Source organism: Lithobates pipiens, unplaced genomic scaffold (genome assembly GCF_037356315.1).
Source record: "Lithobates pipiens isolate NorthernLeopardFrog02 unplaced genomic scaffold, aLitPip1_a1.2 Scaffold_22, whole genome shotgun sequence".
In the NCBI taxonomy this organism is placed as follows: Eukaryota; Metazoa; Chordata; class Amphibia; order Anura; family Ranidae; genus Lithobates; species Lithobates pipiens.
In genome coordinates this window covers 140,026,987-140,042,360 of record NW_027507784.1, presented here as the reverse complement: position 1 = coordinate 140,042,360, position 15,374 = coordinate 140,026,987, and the positions used below count along the sequence as shown (strand labels likewise).

At 39.5% G+C, this 15,374-nt stretch overlaps 1 protein-coding gene across 30 annotated transcripts in view; it reads left to right on the top strand.

Annotated features, from left to right (window-relative positions):
• MAP2 (microtubule associated protein 2) overlaps positions 1 to 12,882 on the top strand; it is a 325,226-nt gene extending 312,344 nt beyond the window's left edge. For all 30 annotated transcript variants that reach the window (XM_077448385.1, XM_077448399.1, XM_077448398.1 and 27 more), the window contains 2 exons: positions 5,047 to 5,159; positions 7,702 to 12,882. In XM_077448385.1, the coding sequence (XP_077304511.1) occupies positions 5,047 to 5,159; positions 7,702 to 7,917 (329 nt within the window). In that variant the 3' untranslated portion in view covers positions 7,918 to 12,882. The remainder of the gene's footprint in view (positions 1 to 5,046; positions 5,160 to 7,701) is intronic.
• The last annotated feature ends 2,492 nt before the right edge of the window (positions 12,883 to 15,374 follow it).

The following is a 15,374-nucleotide window of genomic DNA, read 5'->3' as shown; positions in this document are numbered from 1 at the left end:
GCAGCTTTTAGTTTATGACTGCCTATCTCATTTCTTGAGGTGCTAAAATGGCAGGGCAGTACAAAACCCCCCCAAATGACCCCATTTTGGAAAGTAGACCCCCTAAGGAAATTGATAAGAGGCATGTTGAGCCCATTGAATATTTTTTTTTTTTTACACAAAGTTGTCACTAAATGATATATTGCTCACACATGCTATGGGCATATGTGAAATGACACCCCAAAATAAATTCTGCTGCTTCTCCTGAGTACGGGGATACCACATATGTGGGACTTTTTGTGAGGCTAGCCGCGTACGGGGCCCTGAAAACCAAGCACCGCCTTCAGGCTTTCTAAGGGCGTAAATTTTTGATTTCACTTCTCACTACCTATTACAGTTTTGAAGGCCATAAAATGCCAAGATGGCACAAAACCCCCACAAATGACCCCATTTTAGAAAGTAGACACCCCAAGCTATTTGCTGAGAGGCATGTTGAGTCCATGGAATATTTTATACTTTGCCACAAGTTGCGGGAAAATTACAAACTTTTTTTTTTTTTTTACACAAAGTTGTCACTAAATGATATATTGCTCACACATGCTATGGGCATATGTGAAATGACACCCCAAAATAAATTCTGCTGCTTCTCCTGAGTACGGGGATACCACATATGTGGGACTTTTTGTGAGGCTAGCCGCGTACGGGGCCTTGAAAACCAAGCACCGCCTTCAGGCTTTCTAAGGGCGTAAATTTTTGATTTCACTTCTCACTACCTATTACAGTTTTGAAGGCCATAAAATGCCAAGATGGCACAAAACCCCCACAAATGACCCCATTTTAGAAAGTAGACACCCCAAGCTATTTGCTGAGAGGCATGTTGAGTCCATGGAATATTTAATATTTTGCCACAAGTTGCGGGAAAATTACAAACTTTTTTTTTTTTTCACAAAGTTGTCACTAAATTATATATTGCTCACACATGCTATGGGCATATGTGAAATGACACCCCAAAATAAATTCTGATGCTTCTCCTGAGTACGGGGATACCACATATGTGGGACTTTTTGGGAGCCTAGCCGCGTACGGGGCCCCGAAACCCAAGCACCGCCTTCAGGCTTTCTAAGGGCGTAAATTTTTGATTTCACTTCTCACTACCTATTACAGTTTTGAAGGCCATAAAATGCCAAGATGGCACAAAACCCCCACAAATGACCCCATTTTAGAAAGTAGACACCCCAAGCTATTTGCTGAGAGGCATGTTGAGTCCATGGAATATTTTATACTTTGCCACAAGTTGCGGGAAAATTACAAACTTTTTTTTTTTTTTTCACAAAGTTGTCACTAAATGATATATTGCTCACGCATGCCATGGGCATATGTGAAATGACACAGCCTAACCGCGTACGGGGCCCCGAAAACCAAGCACCGCCTTCAGGCTTTCTAAGGGCGTTACAGTTTTGAAGGCCATAAAATGCCAAGATGGCACAAACCCCCCCCCCCAAATGACCCCATTTTGGAAAGTAGACACCCCTAAATTTAGGGGTACACTAGTGAGACTAGGTAATAAATGGCGGGTGCCCTGAAACTATAAAAAAATAACTAACCAACCAGCGTCACCTGTAACAGTTATATGGTGATCACTGGTGAAAGGGTTAACTAGGGGGCAATCAGGGGGCTTTATGCGGTAGTATATGGGGGTCCCTGGCGCTATAAAAAGCTGCGGCGAACCTAAATACCTACCTGCCTAACTAGCGTCACCTGTGACACTAATACAGCGATCAAAAAAACGATCGCTTATTAGGCTGGGTTCACACTGGAGCGTCGCGGGAACGCCACAAATCCGCGGCGGGTTCCCGCATGGCATGCCTCCCGGCGGCAGTTCACACTGCCCTATGCGAACTGCTGGGAGTGTCAGTGAAATGTTAATGACACCCCCAGATCAGTTCGCATATCGCAGTGCGATCTGCAAACCTCGGATCGCATGGTGTGAACACCCATGCGATCCGATTCTGCTGCGGACCAAAAAAAGGGTCCCGTGCGAATTTGCGGCGGGTGCGGCGCAAATTCAGCCATACTATCTGTATGGCTGAACTCGAATCGCACAGAGATCGGATGTGATTTGCACTGCAGTGCGGTGCGAATCACATCCGTTCTCATAAACCGCTGCAATGTGAACCCAGCCTTAGTGACACTGGCGACGGGGGGTGATCACGGGGTTAAACCTTTATTGGGGGGGTTAGGGGGGTACATTAGAACTAAAGGGGGCTAACCCTAACTGCCCTAACAGTTATTACAGTCAAAAATGACACCAATGCAAAAAAAAAAAAATTCAATTGGTGTCACTGTGACTGGGGGGGCAGGGGTAATTGGGGGGGTGATCGGGGGGTGAAGGGGGGGTGTGAGTGTGCCTGGCATGTTCTACTGTGTAGTGTCGTGTTGGTGCAACTCACCGATCCTCTCTCGGTGCCGGAACGAAAAATACCGACACGGAGGAGAGATTACATCACTTCCTCTGCCTGTGTTTACATTACAGGAGAGGAAGTGATGTCACGGAGCGTTTCCATTCGTCGGGAGCGATCGCGAGGGGGTGGCCATGAATGAATGGCCGCCCCCTCATCCCGGATCGCTCCCGAATGAATACCGACCGCCGCAGGCACCGGGGGGGGCCCGATCGGGCCCCCCACCCGCGGGAAGGCAGGGACGTATATATACGCCCATATGCCTGCCCGTGCCATTCTGTCGACGTATATCGTCGTGCGGCGGTCGGCAAGTGGTTAATAAAAACCCGCTGGAAACCAGTTCCAAAAACAGGTATCACTGAGCTAGTCAAGATAATAAGTTTCTACGTGCTAAACTGAGATCTTCTCTAGTTCATTCCTTTTTAACGGTAACTCTAGATATTACATTCACAACAGAACCCAGGTTTTCTGTTTCCCTGACTCAAAAAATGTATATAGGAGTTTTTAAATTTACTGTGACTTGACTTGCTTTATCCGCTTCAGTCCCGGAAGATTTCACCCCTTTCCTGACCAGAGCACTTGTCTACAAGCATAGATTTAATTGACAATTGTGTGGCCGTGCTGTGCTGTACCCAAACAAAATTTGCATCCTTTTTTTCCCACAAATAGAGCTTTGAGTCACCTCTGCGGTTTTATTTTTTGCGATATAAACAAAAAAAGAGTAACAATTTTAAAATAAACAATATTTTTTACTTTTTTCTATAATAAATATCCCCAAAAAACACATTTTTTCATCACTTTAGGCCAATATATATTCTTCTACATACTTTTGGTAAAAAAAAATCACAATTAGCGTATATTGATTGGTTGATTTGATTGGTTTGCGCAAAAGTTATAGCGTCTTCAAACTATGGGAAAGATTTTTTATGGCATTTTTATTTTTTTACTAGTAATGGCGATGATGTGCTATAAAAATGCACTGATTACTGTGTAAATGTCACTGGTAGGGATAGGGTTAACACCAGTGGGTAATAAAGGGGATAAATGTGTTCCCTAGTTAGTGTTTCTAACTGTATGGGGATATGATTGACTGGGGGACCGCGCGTGGCCAGCGACAATCACGCCCGCCGGCCACATGTATCGGGTCCCCCGCAGTGCCAGGGGCATGCTCGCCTCTGGCAATTCTTAAAGGGAACAACATACTCATACGTTGTTTTGCGCAGCCATGCCATTCTGCAGACGTATATTAGTGTGAGCCGGTTGGCAAGCGGTTAAGCTTGTTCTTGTTCAGTGGACTTCTGAGAATGTCTTACAACTTTTATAAACAGGACTTTAAAGTATGCTTGCCATTTATTTAAATTTTTTTGTTCCAACAGTTTTTATTACATTTTCAAAAGATCATACAGAACATTATGCTCAGATATTCATCAGAAGATTGTTGAAACAAGGATGCAATATACAATATGATCAGTGGACCTTATCAAATACATATTAACAAACATAGTAAGAAAGGTTATATTTTGGCTAGAGAGACCTCCTTGTCCCCTGATAGCATCCTTCAAACCATATATTCCCCCCTCCCTTCATCATTATGATATAACCAAACCCACGTGTAAAAACGCGAGGGAACGGAGAAAAAAAAGAAAAAGGGAAAAGGAGAAATTAAGAATTAGATAGAGTAGAACAGAGTGGGATGGGTCCCCCTGACCCCGGTCTCTCATCACAAATAACCCAGCATTCATGGAAATAAGCAATCCAGGGATTCCACACCTTCTCAAACCTAGCTTGCTTATCTCGTCTTATACTGTCCAATTTTTCATTGACCATAATCCAAGACAGCTTGTGTTTCACCAAGGTAACGTTGATTACAGGCAAAATCCATGCACGTGCTATAGTTATTTTAGCCGCTAGGAGAATGAAAAATGTGAGAGATCATAGATCTCTGACAGGTCAGTAAACAACCCCGTTTTCTAGGTATAGTTTGTCCTGTCACTGAGTAGATCAGGTTGAATATTCTGATCCAAAAACGTTGCACCTTCGGGGAAGACCACCAGACATGATACATATCTCCTTCCTGTCTGCACCCCCGAAAGTAAAGGGGTGAAGTAACGGGGTATAGTTCTGCTAAACATTTATTTTAATTTTAATAGATAATTGTATTATATTTGAACATACATTTAATATATTTGACATCTCTTTATAGCAGCATAGTAACACCCAATCACTGTTCATGTGTTCAATTAGTGGGCACTGTTAGCTGATGCTGTATTTTTTAATTTTGAAGTCTGAATTTGGTCTTAAGCTGGCTATATACTAGTAGAATTTTGTTCAAAAAATGTTATTTAAGAACATTTGTCTGATTTGTTAATTGTTAGTTAGGTCATATTACTGTTTGTTTTCTACAGCTGTGAATAGAAAATGCAAAGAAGCAGGATGGGAACATTTTTCTCAAATAAACAAATTTCTAACAGTGAATGTGCTTTTTGTTCAGGAAATTACATTTATTTCAAAATTGAATGTTCAACAAACAAAATTTGCTTTTAACAAGAGGAGTGTGTCCTTAGTGTATGTATCTTATCACCTAGTCTCATGATTGTTCTTGTTGCAGGTGGTGGAAACGTGAGGATTGAGAGTGTTAAACTAGACTTCAAGGAGAAGGCCCAGGCAAAGATTGGCTCTCTAGATAATGCCCATCATATTCCCGGAGGGGGCAACATAAAGGTAAATGAACAGATTATGTTAGTATTTTAGTATGTTGTGTAAATCACTTGAATTATAAACAACAACAAAATACAACTATCATGATGGAAAGGAGTTGGAGTTTAAAGTCTAAGATGAAGCCACGTACCCTAACAAAACTGATACAGCTCAAGTATGCTAGGGTATTTCACAATGCTAGAAGCATTCCAGAAGCATCCTGTTAAGTGGGCAAGTAGAAATCTTTGGATAACTAGAGCATACAAGCAGTAGACCAGGAGTTGTTGGTACATTTAATATGTAAGCTCAGGGAACTAGTATAGATTATTAAAGATAATTCTGTATACTTGCTGATAGATGTAACCAATACAGTCTGACAGGTATTCATTCTAGCAGCATTTATTATGGACCTTACTAATTACTAATTAGTAATGCATCCAACTTCAGCTCTCAATAATATTGGCTAATATTCAGGCTTCCATGAAGCATCACAAGTATACACAATAAAAAATAAGAACAAGAATAATTATTTCACTTTGTGAACTTGGCAGAAAAAAATTCTCTATTAGTAGTATCAGACAAGTGATGTAGGTTATATACACAACAGTTAGGTTAGAGCCCATAGCATGTGTTATATGCAATGATGATGAAAAGAGAAGTTATCTTAGTAAGCTGATACCTCTTAAAACATTTCAATAGTGTTTGCAAAGAAGTATTTTGTTTCTTTTTTACTACTTGCTTGCCCTTACCCTGTTTTTGCAGTACCAATAAGTACATATGCTACTGCCTAAAACAATTATTCTATGGTGTTGATTTGCTGTAGTTGAATAGGCTGTTCCATTTGAAAGGGAATTTTCTCTTAGCTTAGTGGATGTGGTAAAAATTCACTTTGCAAAGAAGAACCAATCACAAGTAAGGAAAAAAAATATTTTCTCCTTCACATGATTGGATCATAGAAGTCACCTCATTCACTAAGCTAAAGGTAAATTACCTTATAGAATGAATAGTCAATTTATTTTTAGTAAATCAACCTCTATGTGTCTGTTTCCTCAAATGTAGCCTTAAGTACTTTGCAACTATAAACTGTAAACCCAACTTTGCATAAGAATGTCATAACAGGTTATACTTGAGGTTTTATGGCAATGTAAGTGACACTTCTTGTGTACCTTTCCTTTAAAATAGAACTGTAATTGGGATACAAACAGCAGTACACTTACATAATATGAGTTTAGGGCACTTACAAATCAGCTCACCATAGTCAGTGTAACTAAATACTTATATCCTTTACCTAAAAGTAAGCTGCCATCTTAACCTATGTTTCATCTGCAGTTGCCATGGTGCTGCTCATGTGAAAAGCTATGACACCAGTCATTTGATGGCTTGACAGTTCATTTGAGATCTGACTTTAGCAGCCCAGTAACTGTGACAGTTTTTATTCACAGAATGTCTTAAATGCAACCGTTTTGAGAAACGGTTAAAATCAGTGGCTTTGGTTTTGCTTTAAAACCTAAGTTTAGCTAACAATAAAAACAGATAAATCAGCATAAGGGGCATCCCTTACAGTTAATATGATGCGTCCCTTTTGTTGATTCTTCTCTTTCAGTAGAAATCGTCCTCTGGTTTCCCTCATCCCCCTCCATGCTCTGCCTGTTTAGCGGGAGTTAATACAGCTAAGGGACTATCAGGAGCTCCTTTCATCAAGAAAGCTTGAACATGCCTGCCCTTTCTTGCCAGATCTGCAATAGCTAGAAGCCATACTATAACCTCTATGAATGACACAGGATCTCTGAATGTGGGAAGTGGAGCTATCAATCATTCATTCCTCCCCATTTAGAGATCTTGTGTCCTTCATAGAAGCTGTAGTATAGCTTCTATGAATGGCAAATCTGGCAGGAAAGGGCGGGCATAGTCAGTCTCTCTTGATGAGGGCTCCTGACGATGCCTTAGCTGTATGGCCCTGGTGGCACTGTAAAATCACAGTGAAGGGGTATGGGAAGGGTAGGACAGAGGAAGAGTTCTACTGAAAGGAGAAGAATAAACACAAGGGGCACATCATGTAAGTTATGTCCCTTGTGCTGATATTTATCTTTTTATATTTAGCTAAACCTAGTCTTTAAGACTGTAATTACTGTTTGGCTGGAGGTAGGGGGCAGGTTTTAGTGCTGGTTATAGCTGCATTGTACACAAGGTGGGTTATCTCTTATCTGGAACTTACCTAAATTGGACTATGTGTGATGTTTCCAAAAAACAAAAAGCAGACAAAGTAAATTAGCTAAAAACTGTTTTTGTCTGGAATTCTTCTTCAAAGCATCCTAGGCAAAATACTGGGTTTTATAACTGCATGATGTTCAGAGACTTATTTTTCATTAATCAGTAAGTCACTGTTCCAGTTGTCCCTGGATAGCAGCCCTGAGCCATTGCTAGAACTGTGTAGGCAAAATAAAAATATGGAGCACAGGCTTATAGAAACACATTTTCCAACTCACGTCGCTGACCTACATGCTTTATGAATTGTGCAGATAACATCTCTTTTACTGTATATTGCTCTTCTATTTTCCTTCTGCAGATAGACAGCCAGAAACTGAATTTCCGTGATGCGGCAAAGGCCCGTGTAGATCATGGAGCTGAGATTATCACACAATCTCCAGGAAGGTCCAGTGTGGCTTCTCCACGGCGCCTCAGCAATGTGTCCTCCTCTGGAAGCATCAATCTGCTAGAATCCCCACAGCTTGCTACTCTAGCAGAAGATGTTACCGCAGCCCTGGCCAAACAGGGCTTATGAATGTGTCCTACCTTTAGCAGTGTATGAAGTTAATATTAAGTAATATTAATAACAAAAATATTTACGCATGAGCTCTTGGCAGGATTTGGGCTCAAAGCAGGTGTCACATTCATTATTTATCCTTCAACACAAAAGAAGCAAATATCACTTCATGCCAAACCTATACACTTGTAGGTTCTTTCATTGTATACATGATTTTCCGCATGAAGATACCAGATGTATCCATTATATTACAGAAAACAAGTGATGATCTTAGGATAACTGTAGACAGGTAGGTCTGGTCATACTTCATCACTGTACACTGGAATTTGAAGACCAAATGTCACACATTATGATATTCTCAAAGCATCACCCAAGTTGTTATCACTGCTCTTAACTAGTCTTGCATGGAGCCCTGAAATACTCGGTGTAATTTCAACATGTGCCTGCCAGCCACCCGAACAAAGTTTGCGTAAGAGCCATGTCCAGTCAGAGCGGTTGCTCATCTTCTTGTTCAGTTCAAGTGGTTAAGCTCTTTGTTCCATCAGATTCCCAGTCCCCATAGGCTAATAAACCCATTGAAGCTTTGTGCTGTGTCAGAGACCAAGCAAGGTGTGTTTAAGAGAAGGCAAACACCAATTTTGACGTTAAAAGAAAATCTTGTTAGCGAGCAGTTGGTCGAGCCATTGAAATGGCAGAAGAAGCAGCCAATTTGAGGAAGATTATGGGGAACACTGTTGTAAGGGAGCAGTAAATAAAGCACTTGTTTTTTGACTAGTATCTGTATATTTGATGGTCTGTTAGCTACTAGAATGCCTGCTTTGCTTTGTAACATGGTGCATTGCAGACTTTTCGAGCAGCTGAGGCCATGAACAGAAAATTTTAGCTTTGTGCATAGGCAGACATTTCCAACACCTTTTTTTCCACCTGTTTGATACAGTATTATTAATCTAGATGTATATATATTTCTCTGTGGCCATGTTTTCATGCATATCCCCAAAACCCTTTTCATATACTTGAAGATTCCATTTCTTACTCACAGTATCTGTGTCTGTTGCACCATTTGGTAAAGCAGTTTTAGGTAGGCATAATTTAATGTTAGGAAAGCTTCTCTTTTTTCCTATGTAAAAAATACGTAAAGCTAGAAAAAAAATGAAGAAAACAACAACATATATTTAAGACAATAAAGACAAACTGCAGAAAAGCTGTTAAGCATGATGTTGTCCTCATTGGGCTCTTAAGAAGCATTGGCTGTCTTAGATTTCCTTTTTTGCTGGAATGCCCCAAAATGAGAGCTGTTTTGTCAATGATTTTGCTTTTCTCTTGCTCCTCATTTCGAAAGGGCTGCCGTATGCATTGGTTTTTAATCATGAAGGTTCCTGTTTTCTTTTTCACTTACAAAGACTCAGTAGGAAGGCATTTCCTGATTTTGATTTCTGCTTGCTAAAGTTGAACAAAAGTACAGCTGATGTATTGATTTTGGATTGTGAGGTCTTTAGAATTGTCACAATTTTTCAGTGCAACCTATTAGTTGTATCCTATATTATAGGTGGTGACCTATCAGAATGTAACCCCTCTCATCACTGAGGCTTTAATAAGAGGGTATGAGAACTATAGAATTGATAGCCCCAAGTTCAAACACATATGTTATATCATCATATAATTTCCAAGGAGGAATATGACTCTATTTTACCACAGTTACCAAGAGTAATTGGCTACTATTTAATTATTCATTCTGATTGAAGCCGCCATGTAATTTAAAATGATAATCCATATCTTCCACCAGTATTATTTAATGTACATGGAATGTTGGTAGGTATCAGTTTGCCTAGCAGCTAGTCTTGCAATAGTGTTGTAAAAATTCAGAATTGCTTTTTTTTGTAAGCAGGTCCAGTTCTACTTGAGCTCTATATTCACAATATTAATTTTTGAAGATACTAGATAAGATGGCATCTATAGATTCTAATAAAGTCGTATTGAAACTTTAAAGTCAAAGTCAAGCATTTAGTAGTATTGTTCACAGATGAAGCAGGTAAGTACATGGTACCTTTAGATGAGATTAGTGTATTTGTAGTAAAGAAAGCAGACATTTTCACAGGAATCCTGAAATTGTGAATATGCAGTAACATGTATTTTACCCCCTCCCAAATTTGCACAGTGCTATAAGCCTTAATATCAAGATAGACGAATGGGAATTTTATGTTGGTATTTCTGTCAGGATGTTCACATGAATTTTCATAAGTAGATTACTTTTATAGATGAGCAGCAGCCGGACTACTTTAAAAGTAGTGTAAATCTCTAGTAGTGTGTACAGTGTAGATGAGTTGTACCAGTGCTCAGTGACTTGAGTCAGCTGCAGTCCTTGAGTGGTCTAGAGGTAGCTTGCCTGCAACAAATTGCAAATAAACAAACAAGTTGCATATTTAGCATTTCAAAAAAAATACAATTTTGGGATGTTTAATAAGACAATTCCCATAATATAAAAAAGACAGTACATCTCCTAAGTTATTATAGGTGAGCTATAGGCCTCTGTACTAATCTGTTCATTCCTCAGTGCAAGATAAAAAAAGCAGCAATATTTTATCATTTTACTAATACTAAATATAAACAAGATGATTGCTCCTAAATAGAGATCACATATTATTTGTGGAATTTATCTAGTACGCAGCAGTGAACACTTTATCAAATACACTGATCAAAGGAAGTCATCATGGCTACTTGGCTAGGCAACCTTGTAGAATGGAACTTTCTTCAGAGGTGTGTAGTGCTGGTGGAAGTGTTCTGTATCATCCTTAAATGTAAAAAAAAAAATGGTGTAGCATTTAAAATGAAGTGCCATTTTCATAGGATTGGGTACATTCTAGAGCAATATGTTCCCCATGTGATCAGAGAAGGTGCTCATCCTGACTGCTCCAGTCTTATAATTATCCTGCATGCGGTCAACTTTTCTTGATATTTTGCAGGTGTTTTCTTTCATTGTACACTAATTAATTTGTTAGTGACCGCTACATTTGCTTTCCTATAGTCAAATAGCTAATGTTTCACAAGCCATCTAAATATAGTACAGCATGTACAGTGTCTGTTAATATATCACATTTCTTAAAGCAGGCTAAAAGTCAAAATTACTTATCAGTCAATGCAAAGTGAAGCACATTTCATTTTGCATAGTGTCATTTGCAAGACAGTTTACCTGTTGATCTGGCCAGTTCAACTGTAGAACCCTGACATAATTTTTTGGGTTGATAACACTATTGCTACTGCAGTTAGAATCACTGCTGCATTGTCACTCTGTGCTTCCACAATAGGACATAGGGAGTGAGCAGGCAATAAGGAATGTTACTGCTGAATGCCTGCCTCTGCCGTCACCTATCATTGGAAAGCCATTCTGTCTTCCTCTGGAGCCTATGTAACAGTGACCTGCATATTGCTGTGGGGAAATGCAGTTCAAATAACAGCTTGCCAGTCACATAGGAGAGACATGCATGCACTGCTTATTCTCTGATTTTCTACACTAACGTAGAGAAAGAAGATTTGACTTAAAAAAGAAGGTAATTTTTTTTTTGGAAATTTTTAAAAGTTGATTGCTCGGAAAGGGCTTTTAGTAACTGAAATAGTAAAAGAGAGGTGAAGTCTCTAGATGGACGCTAATTTATTTGGCTTTGATGAGCTTTATATCAAAGAGTCTAACTTGAGAAATTCCAATACTTCCTACTGCGAGCAGATCAATTTCTGTTTGAAACCCAAACTTAAAGATTAAAGTTGAAATAAGCAACACATAGTCCTTTCAAACGTTTTTACATTGAGCCCAGGCTTTTATTTGTTACCTATACATGACCACACGTATATAATATGAAATGTAAAAGAACTGGCCAGCTCTGTATCTGACAGTCCCCTAGTCTTAGAAAATTCTAAAGCATTTGTGCTTTAGCAAAAGCTAAATACTGTTTTTGATAATGACCAGCAGTAACTATGCTATCAATAATTCTCCAGTCTTAAGCAAAAACTTAAGTAATAATATTTTGTCTGGAGAAGGTTTCTTTATAATATTTTTTGAAAAAGTCAGTGGTGTCAATAGATTTTATCATAGTGGGTATTCATAGTTCGGGATTAGAAATCTGACACTTTTGTTATATGTCAGGTGACCTGCATTGATCCAGGGTAATATTGTACACTTGCACTATTACACTAACATTAATGCTTTAGTGGACATAAAACAATGTAGCTTCAGCCATGCACAAACATAAACCCAGAATGCTTTAAATGCCAGAATAATACTTTGTCCCAGTCTGGCACTGGGCATTACTAGTTAGCACTTTTTTCTATTTACCCAAAAGCCTTTTTGATTAGGTTCCTGGCAAAATGCTGGGTTTTATGCATTTGATATTGTATAAATTATGACCACATACTACGGATCTATGCTGCAGCAGAAAACCATAACTGGGAGAATTTAACAATAACACACATAATTCAAGCAAACTTTTAAGTAAAGGGCTTGCACAAAACAATGATGATGTTGAAAACTGAGAAACACAAAGCAACCAACCACATACAGTTTATGGTAATCACAACAGGCTCTTGTATATGTGTCCACATTCAAAGCCTGGATTAGAGTAGAGGTGTACTATGGCTGCACAATAAAATACAATCAAAGTCTTAATTTTTATTTACTCTTCAAATATAATAACTACATAAAATATGTTTAAACATTTTCAAGGTAATTTGCATTATCAAAGTGAACCGTCATGCTAAAAATGTTCAACTTTAGCAATGGAAAAGAAAAACCAGTGCATTACTTCTGTGCTGAGCTGTGAGGGGTGTGATTTGCAAAACCTGTGCATTTCCCTGAGACCTTTTCAAGCCTGTAATAGGGAGGTGTTTATTGAATGGCTGGTGGTAGTTAGTTCATGTTTTTCAAACCAATTTGCAATTGTATTTGTTGCTGTATAGTGATTGTTTTGCAAAATAAACCGCTTGTCATGGTCTGTATTCCTCTCCTTTATTCTCAACAATGTTGATAAGGTCATCTGTGTACTTTACCTTGCCCCCCTCCTCCTTATACCAGTCTCAGTGCTGCTGTATGAGGGTTGGAAAGAGGCTAATATCAAGTCAAATTCAGGTACTTATACTAGTAACATTTTAAAAATAAATTGAATAGTTTATAAATGATTACCTTGAAGCATTAATTGTGTCTTTTATATCTTTCTGGTTTAAATCTCATAATTGCACAATGTGGGACATGTAAGAAATAACAAAACATTTAAATCAGGGTGCTATGAGTCCCAATCTTACCAAAAGCTTTTTAAGTTCATTCTGTTAGTTTTGCAATTCAGACAATTCTATTAGGCCCTGCTCACACTTGTGCACTTTTGCTGTGCTAAAACGCACCTTCCCAGTGCGCAAAAGTGCATGAAATATAGTCCCCTTAAACTGTTCCCATCTGTGCACTCTTTTTTTTACAGTGTGCGGTTTTTTGAAAAGTCTGGTTTGATGCATCTTCAGTACTGTTTGAAAAATGCACCAAAAGTGCGCCTTTTCATGAGATCTATAGAAGCACACCAAAACTGCATCAAAACAAAAATGCACCACACATTTTTTAAGTGCCTTTTTTTTTAGTCACATGTGCTTTTTTCCTAGGTGACCAGGGAGGAAGATACATGCAAAAAGCATGTACACTGAATCATGTGTTGAATGGTATTTTTAACACAATGCATTGAAAAAAACAAAAAAGCTAAAAATGAAAAATGCATTTTCCAGAAAAGCATACCACATTTTACAATGCACAGATGGAAACAGGCCTTAAGTCAGTATAGTCAGGCATTGGACACCCGTGCTCCTTGCAGCTAATAATAGTAATACAGCCTAGTCCAGGATTCACACTTGCACATGCCCGGACATTAAAGGGTCAGTAGCCCATAAGTCAGGTCATCTGTGCACTCTAGTCTACCGTAATAATGTTCACAGAATGTTCACAGTTAGACTGATAGTTAGGGCTACCACATAATCCCTTTATCGCAAGGCATACATGCTGTATATGCATTACACAGGCTCTATAAATAACTACAGTACATGAATGTAGGGCACTGAGTGAATTTAATTTTCACCTTTATCAGCCTCAGAACCTGTGTAATTCATATGTATCTAGGGTGAAAGGAATGAGGCAGCACCCTTAGTACAGAGTTCCGACCATCCTTTTTCCAGTTTGAGGTCTGCTGTGCCTGTATAATGAGTTCAATATCAAGAAAGTGTCAGCTAATTACATAGCGCTATGTAAAAAATGCTTAAAAGGTGTTTTCAGAATGAGAAAACCGACATTAAGGATACCAGAATATTTTATAGTTAAAATAAGTTTATTTAAATACCAGGCAAAGTTTCTCTAAAAAAAATTACCATATTTATCGGCGTATAAAACACGCAGGCGTATAACACGCACCCTAATTTAAGAGGGAATTTTCAGGAATTATTTTATTTTTTTAAATAAACTACTTTGAAGCAAAATAATGGTCAGTGAGCATCGATGCAGCCTGATTAGTGCCCATCTGCAACCTCAATGCAGCCTAATCCGTGCCCATCTGCAGCTTCAGTGCAGCCTGATCTGTGCCCATCTGCATCCTTCCATTTCAGGATTTTGTTCACACAACTTCTCCTCATCATCTAGGACCTTCCCCATTCCCATCAAACCTGAATATTTTTGCTCCTTGTCAGCCCTGCACAAAAACTTAATTTGACAAAAAGAAAAGTAAAGAAAAAGAAAACCAAAATAGAGCAAGGTTTTCTTATTCACACCTCGTTAAACATAAAAAGGCTTGGGGATGTGGCCTGGATACTGTACTGACCAAGGAGCTCCCAGTATCCTGAGTAATTCTTACCCTTTTAACCTGCTTTAGGCTACCCTTCTCCCCACCAGCTCTTCAGGAAACCTGCTGGGGACCTGTGACCTACCTCTCAGCCGCTCCACTGCTCCGCAATCCAGCAAGAAGCTGCCATCTCCCGCTGCCTCGTGTACAGAGTGAGAGCCGAGCGGAGAGCTGAGTCGAGTAGATGGCGGCTCGTGATTTCTGGCGGCACTCATTCCCCTCTGACCAGGGGCAGACTGACAACTCATGGGGCCCCCAGGCAATAGGAGATTATTGGGTCCCCAGGCAAAAGGAGAAGATTATGGGGCCCCTGGGCAATAGGAGATTATGGGGGCCCCCCAGGCAATAGGATATGATGGGGCCCCAGGGCAATAGATTATGGGACCACACAGTATACATACACACACATACAGTATACACACACAGAATACACATACACAAACCAAAAAGGTACTGGAGAGGTGGAGCAGCTATGATCTTGGGATTTTTAAAAAAAACACAGATATTTACATACTGTCCCTGGTTTTATTGAGGCTGGTAACCCTGATGGGGCCCCTTAGTGGCATGGGGCCCATTCGGGCAGTGCCCGAGTACCCGAATGGTTAGTCTGCCCCTGCCTCCTAC